The 15,801-nt window shown below is 41.6% G+C and overlaps 1 protein-coding gene across 5 annotated transcripts in view; it reads left to right on the top strand.

Moving 5' to 3' along the window:
- The window catches only part of marchf1 (membrane-associated ring finger (C3HC4) 1), a 602,233-nt gene that overhangs the window by 260,833 nt on the left and 325,599 nt on the right, over positions 1-15,801 (top strand). For 2 of the 5 annotated variants that reach the window (XM_063046427.1, XM_063046422.1), the window contains exon 2: positions 2,717-2,905. In XM_063046427.1, coding sequence (XP_062902497.1) covers positions 2,807-2,905 — 99 coding nt within the window. In that variant the 5' untranslated portion in view covers positions 2,717-2,806. Of the gene's footprint in view, positions 1-2,370; positions 2,389-2,716; positions 2,906-15,801 lie in introns of those variants that run through there. The other 3 variants (XM_063046423.1, XM_063046424.1, XM_063046426.1) reach the window with 3 other exon arrangements.

The raw sequence follows: 15,801 nt of genomic DNA, 5'->3' as shown, positions 1-15,801 counted from the left end.
AGGACTGAAGAGGGAGGGGGCAGAGGCCCTACAAAGAAGGTGGGGGGAGGGTGGGAAGGAGAAGGCGGGTAGGTTCCAGGTGAAAAACCAGTAAGAGGAAAGATAAAGGGGTGGGGGAGGGGAAGTGGGGGGGGGGAATGGACAGGAAAGGTAAAGAAGGAATAGGGGAAAGCACAATGGGTAGTAGAAGGAGGTGGAACCAAGGTGGTTGTGCTACCCATTGTGTTTCAGGGTTCCGGCCCGAAACGTTGACTGATCATTTCCACGGATGCTGCCCGACCTGCTGAGTTCCTCCAGTATGTTGTGAGTGTTGCTTTGACCCCAGCAACTGCAGAGTATTTTGTTTCAGACATTCTTAACCTGGAGAGGATGTGTACTTACAGGAGACAATTGATCTACCACTAAAGGACGAGAGCCTCGTCCACATAAATTTTCATTTCTATTTACTTGTGTTTTCCTTACCTCTGGATTTTATTATTTCAATACACTCTTGTCTGCTCTCTGACATTCTACCTGTTGTTAATTTGTAGTCTTCTAAACCTTTTACTTACAAATGCAAATAGGCTTACTCTTTATCCCTTTATTCTGACTCTCATTGGGGATGGAGGCAGGCACACTCACGATATTTTAAGAAGTACCTAGATGAGTAACTGAATTGCCAGGGCGTTTAAAGCTAGCAGCCAAGCACATGTGATGGGCCAAAGGGTTAGTTTTTGTGCTGTATGAAACCTATGAAACTGGAAAGCGTCATGTATCATTTATCTAGTCTTCTAAATAAACAGTAACAGATTATTTGCAAGGGAAGTCTACCTCCATACGTTAGGTCAGTAAATAGCTTCAACCTTTGTATAATTTTTATAATTATACAAAGTCCAGTAATTTTATAGGCATCCATTAGTCTCGTGAGACCATGGATTTGCGCCTTTGAAGGTTTCCAGGGTTGCAGGCCTGGGCAAGGTTGTCTGGAAGGCCAGCAGTTGCCCATGCTGCAAATCTCCCCTCTCCATGCCACTGATATTGTCCAAGGGAAGGGCACTAGGGATGATACAGCTTGGCACCAGTGTCGTCGCAGAGCAACGTGTGGTTAAGTGCCTTGCTCAAGGACACAACACACTGCCTCAGCTGAGGCTCGAACTAGTGACCTTCAGATCACTAGACCGATGCCTTAACCACTTGGCCACGTGCCAACAATAAGTCCAGTAATTAGTCAACTTCATGCCTTTGATGTCATTCCATCCCTTAATTGCATTCCTGCCTTACCTCACATCTGTTGAAAGAGTCGCATTTGTCTTTAATGAGCCTGTTTGTCTTTGAGGCTTCTCCATCAAAATCTGTGACTTGTTTTTCCTCTGCTTTCAATCATGTAATGTCAAAATGCTCCCTGTTATAAATCACATACCTTGCAAGCTTCCCATCCAAACACATCAGTAAACCAGCAAAGCACTCTGGGATCACACTGGTTCCATTTTGTCTAAATGCCATTCACGAGCAATAAATTCATAAAGACTTCAGGGTTACAGATATGTTTCCTCAAAGGCAAATCGTCAAGTATAAAATTCTTCTGTGTATTTTTATGTTTCTCCATTGTCTCAACTGACTGTGTTGGTAATCTCCTCTAGCTCTGTATTCCTCTATTTCATTCCTCTTGTATGTTCTAATGGTTGGCATCCATGCTTTCATCTTCCAGGAACTTATTCCATTCCCAAGGTTCTTTGACTTCTTTTTCCACCTGTCATGCAGCTTTTAAAATTACTATCTTTCATCTCAAAGTCAGATTGACCAATTTCAAATTCTGTTTACTTCATTGGGGTCACTATGGTAAGTGCAATACATAAATGCAGATTGTTGTAGATATCTCTACTAGGTTGCTTTCAAGGGATTGGAAACACTGATAGGATCAGTACGGGGGAGGAAGAGCTGGTTATAAAGTGGCAAAAGATTATGTAGCAGTTCATGCAATAGTCTGAAGTTAATAATGGCACAAACTATTTTAGAAATTGAAGCATCCGTCATCAGTTGGCACTGCGTTGCAGAAAAAATCAAAGGCCACTTAAATTTTTATTAAGTGAACATTTGTTCAGTTGGCCCTGAATAGGTAACGAGTACTTAAGGGCTTATCTCTGATTCCTTTTAGTTTACACAAATTCCGTGCCACTTCTTAGCTCAGTCAGGCCATTCTGATCACCGTGACCTAAAGCTGATTAAATGCATGGACAAGTGAACAAGCTGTGTGTGTTTCTCCAGAAGGACAGGATTTTTCTAAATTAGGACATTAAGTCTTTCTGCCTTTCCGCCTTCTGTATATTTACCTAGTTAGTGTGTCGTTACATCTCCAGCCATTTGGAAAACTCAGGGGGAATCAGCAACGCGGCAGCAACCACTGAGAATGTAGGAGTTTTTTTTCCTATTAACGGAAGCATTTCTAATACGTGCCTGAGAGACCTAGTTTCCCTCCGTTTCCATGGCAGTTAGTAGAAGCCATAGAAATTGAATTGGCATATAAAATGCACTGTGGGACTCTTGTGGCTGAATGGTTGATTTATAACTTGAGCCAAGTTCAGCTCCATTTGGTTAGAATTCAAGGATTTGAGCTTTGCTGAAGGTCGTGTCTAGTGTGTAAAATGCTGGAAGTGAAGTAATTGTGGGGCATCTCTGTATACCCTTCAATGTGCGGAGAACAGTATGTTATATCCGGCTATGTTTGGTTTATTTACAGAAATGAGATGAGAACAATCATGCAGATGATTCCGCTGTGGTTATAAAGCATCCATCAAACCTGGTATCTATCGCTAGACTCAGCAGTAACATGCCACTGCAGCAGATCTCAGTCGTCCCAGCAAGGGAAACCTCTAGTAATGGAAGAAGCTCAACAGGCAGAAACAAAGAGAAGAACAAGGACATGGAGGTAAGATTAAGGGTTAAACTAATTACTTTGGATGGTTCAACTTGACAGTTCATTTTCTTAATGCATTTTAGAATCTGTGATGGTAAGATTTGAAATTAACTTATACTGCTTAATTAACTGCCATGTACCCAATGGACAGCAAGATCAAGTAATGTTTAAATTTTCACCAATTATATTTGTGGATACCTGTGTTTGGGTTGCCATAGGTCGACAGTATTGAGTTGTTCTGTCTACTCGTACTGTTCGCCGGCCAGAGGCAGACACAGCGTTTCATAGAAATTACGAAGTGGGCCCATGATTATTGGAAAACAAAGCAAAAGCACATGCTGGATAACTGAAATAAAGGCGATAAAAGACTGGAACTACTCAAGAGGTTATGGCAGCATCTGTGGAGGAAGCAACAGACTTAACATTTCAGGTTCTTCACCATTCATTAAAACTCAAAGTGAGAAAATAGGCATAATTCTAAACTATAGAGAGTAGGAAGGGTACAAGAGAACATTGGTGTTTTGGTGGAGACCCTCCGTAGATGCTGCCTGGCTTGCTGAGTTCCTCCATCATTTGGTGTGTGTTGCTCAAGATTTCCAGCAGAATCTCTTGTGTTTATAGAGTCATAGAACACTACAGCAGGGCAACAGGCCCTTTGGCCCATCCAGTCCATACCAAACCATTTAAACTGCCGAGTCCCATTGGCCTGCTCCCGGAACATAGGCCTCAAATATGCCTCCCATCTTATACCTATCCAAAATTCTCTTAAATGTTGATTTTAAGATCACATGCACCACTTGTGCTGACAGCTCATTTCACACTCTCACCACCCTCTGAATGAAAAAGATTCCCCTCATGTTCGTCTTAAAGATTTCACCTTTCACCCTTTACCCATGACCTCACTCAATGCCAATCGAAAAATCTGCTTGCATTTACCCTATCTATACCCCTCATAATTTTGTATACCTCTATCGAATCTCCCCTCAATCTTCTACAAGCTAAAGAATACAGTCCTAATCTATTCAATCTTTCCTTATAACTCAGGTCCTCCAGACCAGGCAACATTCTTGTAAATTTTCTCTGTACTCTTTCAATCTTATTTATGTCTTTTCTGTAGGTAGGTGACCAAAATTGCACACGGTACTCCAAATTAGGCCTCAATGACGTCTTATACAACTTGTACATAATATCCCAACACCAGTAGTCAATACTTTGATCTACGAAGTCCAATGTACCAAAAGCTTTCTTTATGACCCTATCTATCTGTGATGCCACTTTCAATGAATTATGGATCTGTATTCCCAGATCCCTTTGTTCTACTGCACTCCTCAGTACCCTATCACTCATTCTGTAAGACCTACCCTGGTTGCTTTGATATTGTGCCTTGCTGTGTACCACACCCCGATCTTGGTGTCATCTGCAAATTTGCTGATCCTGTGAACCATATTATCATCCAGATCATTGTTATAGGTGACAAACAACAATGGACCCAGCACCAATCCCTGTGGCACTCCACTATTCACAGACCTCCAGTCAGTTAGGCAATCATCTACTTCCACTCTCGGGCTTCTCCCGCCAAGCCAACGTCTAATCCAATTTACTGCCTCATCTTGAATGGTCAAGTGACTGAACCTTTTTGTCCAACCTCCCAGGTGGGATCTTGTCAAATGCTTTGCTGAAGTCCACTGGCTTGCTGTCATCAACTTTCCCGGTAACATCCTTGATAAAATCTAAAAGACTGGTTAGACGTGACCTACAATGCATAGAGCCATGTTGACTATCCTTAGTCAGTCCCTGTCTATCCAAATACTCATATATCTGGTCTCTTAGAATACCTTCCAGTAACTTTCCCTCTACTGATGTCAGGCTCCTCACCCCATACTGGTGGCCCCCGTTTTCTGAACATTCACTTTACGACACCTCGCTGTTACGAAAGACCTACATTAGTTACCTGTTTTCGCTAACAGAAGGTGTTTTCACTGTTACGAAAAAAGGCAGCACACACCTGAACAGCCAAGCTCCTCCCCCGGAACTGCATTCTAGCCGGCATTGCTTAAACACGTGCTATATCGTGATTTATTTTTTGCGTCCATTAGCAAGATGAGTTCTAAGGTACCAGAACAGCCTAAAAGAGCTCGTAAGGGTGTTACACTTAGCGTAAAACTAGACATGATTAAGCGTTTCGATTGTGGTGAACGAAGTAAGGACAGTATCCGCGCGTTGAACTTGCGTGTGTCCACCATTCGCATTATTTATACACAGAGATAGAATTTTGAAAGCTGCCGATGTTACTGTTGGTTCTGCTCGTAGCAAAGTCAGCATCCAGTAATGGATAAAATGGAAAGTCTATTGGTTGAGTGGATTGATGGGTGTACAAAACGTGGTGTTCCGTTAAGTTTTCTTATGCTTAAGGGGAAATCAGTCAGTCTTTTTAATAAGCTGAAACAGAAAGCATTGGATGATGGTGATGAAAGTGTTGCGAAAATGGAATTTAAAGGTAGTCATGGGTGGTTTGATCGGTTTCTGAGGTGAGGGCAGCTTCATAGTTTAAGCAGTGGTCCCCAGCCTCCAGCTGTGGATCGATACATTGCTGCAAAGAATGCAGGTGTGCAGCGGTAGTCGGAACGCACCCAGCACATCTTTAAGAAAAAAGCCAAAATAAACAAGCTAATTAATTAGGTGCCACCCGGCACGTAAATGTCGGCCCAGATCAGAGGCGATTGCTGATTGCGTCAGGTGGTTATTCGTATAACCAAGTGTTTAACTGTGACGAAACTGCAATTTATTGGAGTCTTCCCAATTCCGGTAAGTGAAACTACACTGTACATACATTATTTCTACTTTATATAGGCTGTGTATTTTTACGTATTATTTGGTATGATTTGGCAGCTTCAAAGCTTAAGGGTTACTAGAGAGGGTGTTTCTGCCGAGAGCGCTTCCGCCGAGAGTGTTTCTATGAGATTTTCGCTACACTAGACAGTGCGGCAGAAAAGTATTACTACTTTATATAGGCTGTGTATTTATCATATCATTCCTGCTTTTACTATATGTTACTATTATTATGGGTTTTATGTGTTACTTGGCATGATTTTGTAGGTTATTTTTTGGGTCTGGGAACACCCAAAAATTTTTCCCATATTAATAAATGGTAATTGCTTATTCACTTTACAACATTCCGTCTAACAAACCATTTCATAGGAATGCTCTACCTTCGGATAGCGGGGGAAACCTGTAATAATACAGGTGCAAAAATCTATTTAAGATCTCCCCCATCTCTTTTGGCTCCTTGCATTGATTACCATTTTGATCTTCCAGAGGACCAATTTTGTCCCTTACTCTTTTGCTCTTAACATATTTGTGGAAGCTTGGGATTCTCCTTCACCTTGTTGCTGGAGCGACCTCATGCCTTCTTTTAGCCCTCCTGATTTCTTTCTTAAAGGTTGTCTTGCATTTCTTGACCTCCTCAACTCCCTCATTTGTTCCTACCTGCCTGTACCTTTTCCTTAACCAGGGCTTTAATGTCTCTTGAAAACCAAGGTTCCTAAACCTGTGATCCTTGCCTTTTATTTTGGTAGACACATACAAGCTTTGTACTCTCAAAATTTCACTTCTGAAGGCCTCCCACTTACCAAGTACACCTTCGCCAGAAAACAGCCAGTCCCAATCCACACTTGCCAGATCCTTTCTGATAGCATCAAAATTTGCCTTTCTCCAATTTAGAATCTCAACCTGAGGACTAGACCTCTTGTTTTTACCTGATAATTATGTCTGCGGGCAGGAACAAGCACGAACAAATTGGGATATAAACACCTACAATGGTTGGTATATAGGCTTGTATGCAACATTTTGCACCAGTGGAAATGGTCCAGAAGGGTTGTATGGAAACTATTATTACCATTTTTCTTAACAACTAATTTCATTACTTAGCCTAATAGGTTAGATTTACCACAGTACATAATTATCTATTTAAATGTTTATTTTGCTTTTATATCATCTCAATGTGTACTTAAGAATGTATAAATAATTGTAGTTTTATACATATAAAAAATGGAAAAGGTTATATGTGTGAAAAAAGTACATGATAATTGTGAACTCCTTATCCAAATAAAAATAAAATTAAAAAAAAGAAAGTAATGACATTATGATCACTAGATACAAAGTGTTCCCTCACACAAACTTCTGTCCCTTGCCCTGTCTCGTTCCCTAATAGGAGATCAAGTATTGCACTCTCTCTCACTGGGACTTCTACGTGCTGATTAAGGAAACTCTCCAGAACATAGAAAGTGGAACTTGTGCCTTCCTGGCACATTTGACGAATAAACTCTTCTCTGGCTCAAAGTGGAAACCTCCATCAAGGAGCACAGGAGGTGTATCCGTTTGGGTTACCTGGAGAAATCAGCCGTAGCAGAACACTGCATTGTCAATGGCCATAGGATTGACTTTCATAGCACAAAACTACAGTGCCACGCCAGTGGTTTTTGGGACTGCCTGGTAAAGGTAGCCATTGAAATAAAACTAGAGAAAAAGAATTCTAACAAAGATGAAGGTCTTGCTCAAAGTAAGAACTGGAATTCAATCATAAAGAAGGTGGGACGGTGGAAACCTGATTGGATGAGGACTAACCAATCAGGAGGACGGATGACAGGAGTTATATATACCACTGGACTAGACATGCCTAAGCATCATCCCTGATGAAAATGGCAGAGTTAGTCAAAGAAATGTGGGTTAAAATTGATACCTGTACCTGGCTGGAAGCCTGAACACATTTGACAAACTGTACCCCATCTAGTCTTTTTACAGTATGTGAGTTGCAATCAATATGTGGAAACTTACAATCACCTACTTGTGATATTTCCCCATCTAGTAATGCTACTTCTGCTCCTTTAATCTCTCCTGCTCTTATCACATCTAAAACAACAGAACCTGGAATATTGAACTGCCAGTCCTGCCCTCCTGCAAACAAGTCTCACTAATGGCTACGATATCATAATTCCATGTGTTGATTCATTTCCCGAGCTCATCTGTCTTTACTTGTCACCAGGTTCGGATATGGCCCAAGTGCGGAGTGAGAGACACTGAAGCAGGTCGATAGTTCATAGACTTTAATGTGAACAGTGTTAAAGGGAAAAGAAAACAATAAACGCTCGGCCAAACAGGGCCGTTAACTAAAAGTTTCACATGGAAAACGAAGCCTACACCGTGGCTGAGAAGAACAACTAAGAATAAAACGAATACCGCTAGTCTTCAGAGTCAATTGACTCGACAGTCCAATTTCTCAGGCAAGGCAGTCCAAGTCTCAACAAATACTACAACAGAATTAATGGAGTTAAATACTATCACAATGAAGTAATAATTAGCTGACACGTACATATTCATGAGCGCAATTGCTGTATTTTCTGTGTTGCTGAATACGTGGATGTGACAGGGCTCCCATCTCTAGGCACGGCCCCTAAGGCGCTACGGACTTGTGTCCGCTGTCCAAGGTGTCCTTCAGTGATGCTGGTAGATAAGTGCCATGGTGTGCATTGCCAATATTGGAGCTGAAGACTTCCATATGGAGACAGAAGCAAGAGATTTTACAGAGGTAGCTCGACCAAGTGACACCGGGAGACAGGTCATTCTCAAAATGAGGACCCTCTGATTGGAGCTGATCGGGCATCTGCTTCAACAATAAAACTAACACAGAATCCCTGACACTATCAAAATAAACTTAATAAACTTAGGCTACGTCCACACTGCGCCAGATAATTTTGAAAACAAAGCTTTTTCTCTTCGTTTTGACTCTCCATCCACACTAAAGCAGCGTTTTCATCCCCCGAAAACGGTGAATTTCAGAAACGGTCTCCAGAGTGAATAAATCTGAAAACACCGAATATCCATTGTAGTGTGTATGGGGTAAACGGAGAGATTTAAAAACCTTGTCATGACAACACCACAACAACAATGCTTTTTCTGCTTCTGTTTGGTACTGCGCAAGCACTGCCATACGGCTGTTATAACGCGCAGTCGGTGTGAACGGCGTGAGAGTTAAATTGTAAAGTGAGCTTTTTTGACTATTTAAAAACGCTGTTATAACGTGCCGGAACAGATGTTCGTTGTTTTCTTGAACGCAACCCCCCCACATAACCTATCAATTTCAGAACAAATGGCAACGAGACTGAAGCCAGAAGAGTTAGAAATGTACTCACCAAGTACTTTGACCCATAGCTTACTGAATAAATAAGTATACTCACTTTGCCCTGTTTTCTGTCCTTGCTTGTATGAAGGTGGTTTACCTATTTATGCAAGTACTTCTCTGACAATAGATGTGTAACAGCCTAATGTAACATTGTATGGAAATACAAGATAACGCTGATGCAGACATGCTTTATACATTTAACAAGGTGCTTTATTAATGCAACAGAGTTAGTCAGTTTTTCAATGTTCGTCGTCAGCTGGGTCATACTATCCGTGAACTCCCTGTCGGTTCCCTCTGTACGCTCCAATATTTGTTTTTTTTAGTTTTAAGTCCTCCTGCATGAGAGCCAAGAGCAATTCCTTTTAAGTTTTTCTACTCTGTAACTGGACAAACGCGCACCAAGTATACCGTTTCCTCTTCACTTGTTTTCTGTGTGTCCTGCGCGTGCCCAGTAGAGGAGATTCGCCCAAATATCCGCGTTAGTGTGGACAGAGATATTTTGAAAAACACTTAGTGTGTACGCCTGTCATTTTTACTCGAAACCGACGTTTTCAAAATTATCCAGCGTAGTGTGGACATAGACTTAAACAGAAAGCACCAGGAAACCGCATTACATACAGCAAGTCACTCAAGAAAAACACAAGGAACTCGTAAACCATTGTTAAGCAATAGTTAATCAATTAGGGTGCTCTAAAACCATCAGAGCCCAATGCTGTCTGATGCCCTGCACAGGCCTGAAATAGTTACGACAGGACCCCCCTCCCTATAGCTGGCACCTGATGGCCCAGGAAGACCCGAAAACTCGAGATCCAGGGATAACTCGAGAGACCAGGGGAACTTGAGAGGGAGGCATGGGGAACTCAAGAGGCCGGGATACTCAGGGATCCAAAGAGACTGAGAGACCTGGGAACCCCAACAGACTGAGATCAAGAAACCTTGGGCAGGGCCGAGAGGGGGGTTTGAGAGTCTATAAGATGGGGGGGAACATTGTAAAACCCTAAACACATTGAATAAGCCTTGGAAACAATCAGAAAAATAAAAAATGAAACTTGGGAACATAGAGAAAAGTCCTTGGGAAACCTTGACAACATGAAACTTGAAACCTGAAAGGAACCTTTTCAAATCTTACTCACAGTATTTTATCCTTCACAATTTTTTCCAGAGGCGATTAGAAAATAGTTTCAATTTCACAGATCAAGACAGTATAGGCAGGTTTATTTCATTGCTAAGCTAGCTGGTTCTCTGTAGATCTGTTTAATTTGCTACATGAAAGTTCAATTTTTCTAGTCTGTACCATGACTTTCATCAAGAGGTTAAAAATACTCTTGATAGAGTTACTTTACTTGATTATTCACACACTCCAGCCAGGGATCAGCTTTTGGAGTAGGGCTCTTCCAGAATTTACACTATTGACTTGAATGATGATTTGTTGAATCAATTGATAAGCTTGCTTGAAGCATTCATTTGTTACACAGACTTGAATCACGGGACCACAAAGCTGGGAACCTGGGTTCTTGTGACTTAGTAAGCTTGGAATGGATACTGGAGAAACTCAATGTAGACTAGAGAAGCTTGGAATGTATACTCAGGACTCTCGGAATGTAGAGTCAGGATATACACTCAGAATAAAGGCACCATCTCCTCAAACCACAAATGTCAAAACGTCACTGTTCAAACTTTGCTGGGTCCATTACTTGGCAAGATCCTCCTGTCACGCTGGAGACAGAAACAATGGTTTATACATAGGGATTCCAATGGGACGTTGTTGCCTCAATGAATCACTCTGACCAATGAATCTCTTGGCCAAGGTCAGCTGCTCTCTCTCTGCTGGGTCCATCTTTGTGTGGTCGAGACTTGCTGTCACCAGGTTCAGATATGGCCCAAGTGCGGAATGAGAGACTCTGAAGCAGGTCGATAGTTTACAGACTTTAATGCGAACAGTGTTAACGGGAAAAGAAAACGATAAACGCCAGAACCAAACAACGCCATTAACTAAAACTCTCACATGGAAAATGAAGCTTACACTGCGGCTGAAAAGAACAAGTAAGAATAATACGAATACCGCTAGTCTTCAGAGTCAGTTGACTTGACAGTCCAATTTCTGAAGCAAAACGGAATACAAGCAAGCAGTGAAGCGTTGCTGTGTCCGAGTCTCGACAAATACTACGACGGAATGAATGGAGTTGAATACTATCACACTGAAATAATAATTAGCTGACACGTGCATATTCATGAGCGCAATTGCCGTATCTGCTGCACTGCTGAATCCGTGGTTGTGACATTGCTATAATACATTTTGCATTGAAATGTGCACAACTCAGAACATTAGACCCACCATGCTCAACATTTTGCTTTTTGACTTTGTTTAAGGTCTTAACAATGTCTGTCTCCACAACCTCTCCTATCTGATCTGGTACTCTAGTTCCCTTCCCCTTGCAACTTTAGTTTAAATCCCCCATGCAGTACTAAGGTCCTTCTTTTTGTGGGAGAGCACCCAATGGTCCAAAAATCTGAAGGCTTCCCTCCTACAGCAACTCCTTAGCCACATGTTAAACTGTATGATCTTCCTGCTTCTGGTCCCATTAGCACGTGGCACGGGTAACATTCCTAAGATCACAGCCATGGAAGTCCTGTCTGTTAACTAAGCACCTAACTCCCTGAACTCACTTTGCAGAATCTCATCCCTCCTTCTATCTATGTCATCTGTGCCTGCATGGACAATGACCTCCAGTCGCTCACCCTCCCACTTAAGAATGCCAAGGACTTGAGCCAAGATGTCCCTGACCCTGGCACCTAGGAAGCAAGATATCATCTAGGAATCTTGTTCTCATCCACAGAACCTCCTTTCTGTTCCCTTGACTAATGAATCTCCTATCACCACCGCCTGCCTCTTCTTCCCCTCTTCCCTTCTGAGCTACAGAGCCAGATTCAGCACAGGAGACCTGACTGTTGTGATTTTCCTCTGCTGGGTCTTCCCCCCAAAAGTATACCTGTTGCTGAGGGAGGTGGCCAAAGGGGTACACTGCTTAGCTCCTTTAACCCCCCCTGACTGTCACCCAATTTCCTGTGTCCTGTACTTTGGGTATAACAACCTCTCTATATATCCTGTCTATCACCCTCTCAGCCTTCTGAATGATCTGGAGTTCATCCAGTAATGTGGAGTGTTAACATGGACTTCATGTGCACTTATTGCAGGTGAAGTTGTCAGGGACAGTGAAGGTCTCCCTGCCTTCCCACATCCCACAAGAGGAAACTTTAACTATACTGCCTGGCATCCCTACTGCTCTAACTGTACAATTATAAAGAAGGAAACAATAAATAAATTGAAAAAACTCTACCTGTGTCTTTTCATCTTCTCTCACCTGAAGCCTCACCTCACTGAAGCCTTGAAGACCTAAAGCCTCAAAGTCCCCACTTTAACACTGTCCACTCTAATAATGTGGCACTCCAACAAAGGCCACTCTGCTTTCCCCTGCTTTATTTTAATTTGCATTTGCCCTTGAATCCTGTTCTGATTGCCCGCTGTTCAATCGCCAAAACCCCAGCGAAGCTTTTCTTTTTTAATGTTCACTCGCTGAGAGAAGAGTTACCTATTCTCTCACTGCTGTTCTCCGATTTGCTGCTGTGCAAACCCTGTTAACTATAGAAGCGTATGGCAGCCATGATTAGAGAGGACGTGAGACCTCAGAAACACTGATGCGGATGGTCCAGATACTGTTAGCGTTATCTGAGAGGGCGTGGTCAGCGTATGTTGATCCCTACCGATCTACATGCAGAAGTTTAAATGAAAGGAAATGAATGAGAAAGTAACAATGGTGGAACTAAGAAGTACAGTTAAGTTTTTGAAAACCTGAAATAAAAGCAAACCTTAGAAATACTTAGTTAATCAGGCAGCAGCTGTGGAGAGAACGCTACAGTTACAGCTGGAATAACTTACATCAGAGGTGAACAATTTTGACACAAATTGGAAAATCTGGTTGCCTGAAATTGTTGAGTGTTAAAGCCTGTAATGCTCCAAGTTGAACGATGTGAAACTGCTCCTCAAGTCTACTTTGGGTTTCATCGGATCATTGATTAGGCTTGAGACAGAGGGGTCAGATAGGACTGGAAAAGAGAATTAAAGTCTTAGTCGACTAGAATTGCAAGGAGCCTTTTGCAAACTGAATAGAAGTGTTCTGCAAAGTAGTCACCAATTCTGTGCTTGATTTCTGCAGTATAGAAGAGACCACTTTGTGAGCACCAAAGGCAATGCACAAAAATTGCTGTTTAATCTAGGTGATCTGCTCGTGTCTCTGAACTGTGGGAAGGGAAGTGAAAAAGAGCATGTGTTCTGCTTCCTGGGTTAAATGGAAAAGTGCAATGAGAAGGGGAGTGATCAGTGAGTGGAAAAGTATACTGGAGAGCAGCAGAAGGAATACTGGGGTTGGGAAGGGGAAAGGTGTCTCTTCTTGCTAAAGCTGGTGGAGGTAACAGAGGATGATCAGTTGAATATGGAGGCTGATGGGATGGAAAATGGGGACAAGGGGTAACCATCTTGCTCTGGCTGAGAGGAAAAGGATGAGAGCAAAAATATAGGATATAAAATATACACCCTGTTAACTCTACTCCTCCTTCAGCCCTTGTTCTCTTCTGCATATCACTTTGCTCCTTCTACTCCTCCACCTTCTGGCTTCTGCCTCCTTCCTTTTCAGTCCCAATGAAGAATGTCAGCCCAAAACACTCTGATACTGTCTGACTTGCTGAGTTCCTCCACCATTTTGTGTGTGTGTGTGTGTGTGTGTGTGTGTTTTGCTTAAGGTTATTAGCCTCCATATTCAACTGATCATCCTCCGTAACCTCCACCTCTTCCCCTCCCCTCCCTTCCCAGCATTCCCTCTGTTGGTGCTGCTGCAGAATCACTTGTGTTTATGACCCTATTAACTATGACGAAGTAAGGAAGTTAAAGAGAAAGGATGATCTCATAAGTACTCATGTGGAATGTCTTGTAACCAATCAAGGATGGATAGTTCAACCTTATAACATGAATCAAAGGAAAATAGAGGAGGATATCTGAGGGAAGTTGGACTGATCTTGCAGTAAGTTAAGGGGTCAGCACGAAATTGTGGCCAAAGGGCCTGTACTGTACTGTGCTATTCTATGTTCTGTTATATTAAATAAATTAATGGCTTGATATTGATGTAGTTATACTAAAGGCTGCACTGAATAGTTTTAAGACCATGATCTCTGCTTGAGTTATGAACTTCGAAAGGAATTAAGGAATATTGAAAGTTCAAAGATAGTCAGACAAATACCCTGAGATTTTTTTTTAATGATTCAGTTTTAAAGTGTCAAGTGTTGGCTATGGGCACAAGTTGTAGTTATCTTGAGGTCTGCAACAGCGTCTAGTGTAGAAGATTGATGAGATCCTAGTAAATCATGGAGACAGAAACCACAATGACAGTTTAGAGGGAGCTTTAATTACCAGAAGTGGCTGAACTTAATCCAATTCATGTCTGCCCACAACTAAATTTAAAAGAGATGAAAGGATGGAAGGGAGGAATCCAGTCTAACATCAAGAGACAACTCTGTCACTAGAAACTTTTAAGCAAAGCGTGGGCCTTTATTTTTGTATTGTCTTGATGTGAATCTATTTGGATCAATAGAAAGGACTGGAGAGTACATGAGGTTTGTATCTTTACAACACATTTTATGATCCTGGGATAGAAGAACTACTTACCAACTAGTTCAACAAGCTGATCTGCTCCCATCTCATCGCAGCCTCCCCTGTGCACCGTCTTATAGTCTTTACTTTGTAATTAGCTGTCTCCATTAACTGAGTTATGGCTTTGTGCCACAGACTTGCTTGTCGAGTAGTCTGACAGACTTGCAGATAAAAAAAAATCATGAAAAGAAATTGAAATATGTCTTGGAGTTAACTTCTGGAAAATTCCTGTATATCAGTATTTCCAATTTCCTATCCAGATCTTCCTATTCCTACAGCTCATAATTTTTGTATTTCAGTGTATGCAAGTCAAATTAAGATGGTGTAAAACAAGCAGTATAATTGCAGTCCTCTGGCTCTTACTTTTGTAGGAATACCAGTCAATTGTACCAAATCCCCTTTGAACAATCTTATTTTGGGTGCTATTTCATATATTTGATTTGTTGTTACAGGGCTGTGATGAAACAAGGTGAACCAAGACTTGTGGAGCATAAGTTCCCTGATTTGCAGAACTGCTTGTATTTTTCCATGCTGCAGATCCTCAGTAATTTTAAATGTGTTTCAGTTGCATTTAGTTTGGAGTCTTTATATAGCTATAAAGCAGCATTTCCTCCTGTAATCATACTGTCTACTCTGTAGAGTTTAAACATGAACAAGATCTTGTTTCAAGACTTCATAAGGAGAAGATCTGTTATGACTTTAAAGGATAAAAGATCAAAGTAACTGGCTATTCATTAAATACAGTGCCTTAAAAAAGTATTCAGCCCCCAACCCTTTGTTCACATGAGTATTGCAACCAGGGATTTTGATCAATTTAACTGAGAATATTTATTTGTGAATCACATGCACCTTTTTTCACAGTAGAGCCATAATTGTAGAGGGGAAATTGTAAAGCATGAAAAACTAACAATTCAAAAAGTCAAATGTCTGCACTTCAAAAGTATTCACCCCCCTTTGCCCAGTACTTAGTTGAATTACCTCTCACAGCTATCACAGCCAGTAGACTTTTTAAGCAAGACCCTATCAGCT

This window comes from Mobula hypostoma, chromosome 4 (assembly GCF_963921235.1).
Source record: "Mobula hypostoma chromosome 4, sMobHyp1.1, whole genome shotgun sequence".
Lineage (NCBI taxonomy): Eukaryota > Metazoa > Chordata > Chondrichthyes > Myliobatiformes > Myliobatidae > Mobula > Mobula hypostoma.
The sequence above is the reverse complement of the archived record's forward strand: the minus strand, read 5'-3'. Positions and strand labels throughout refer to the sequence as shown.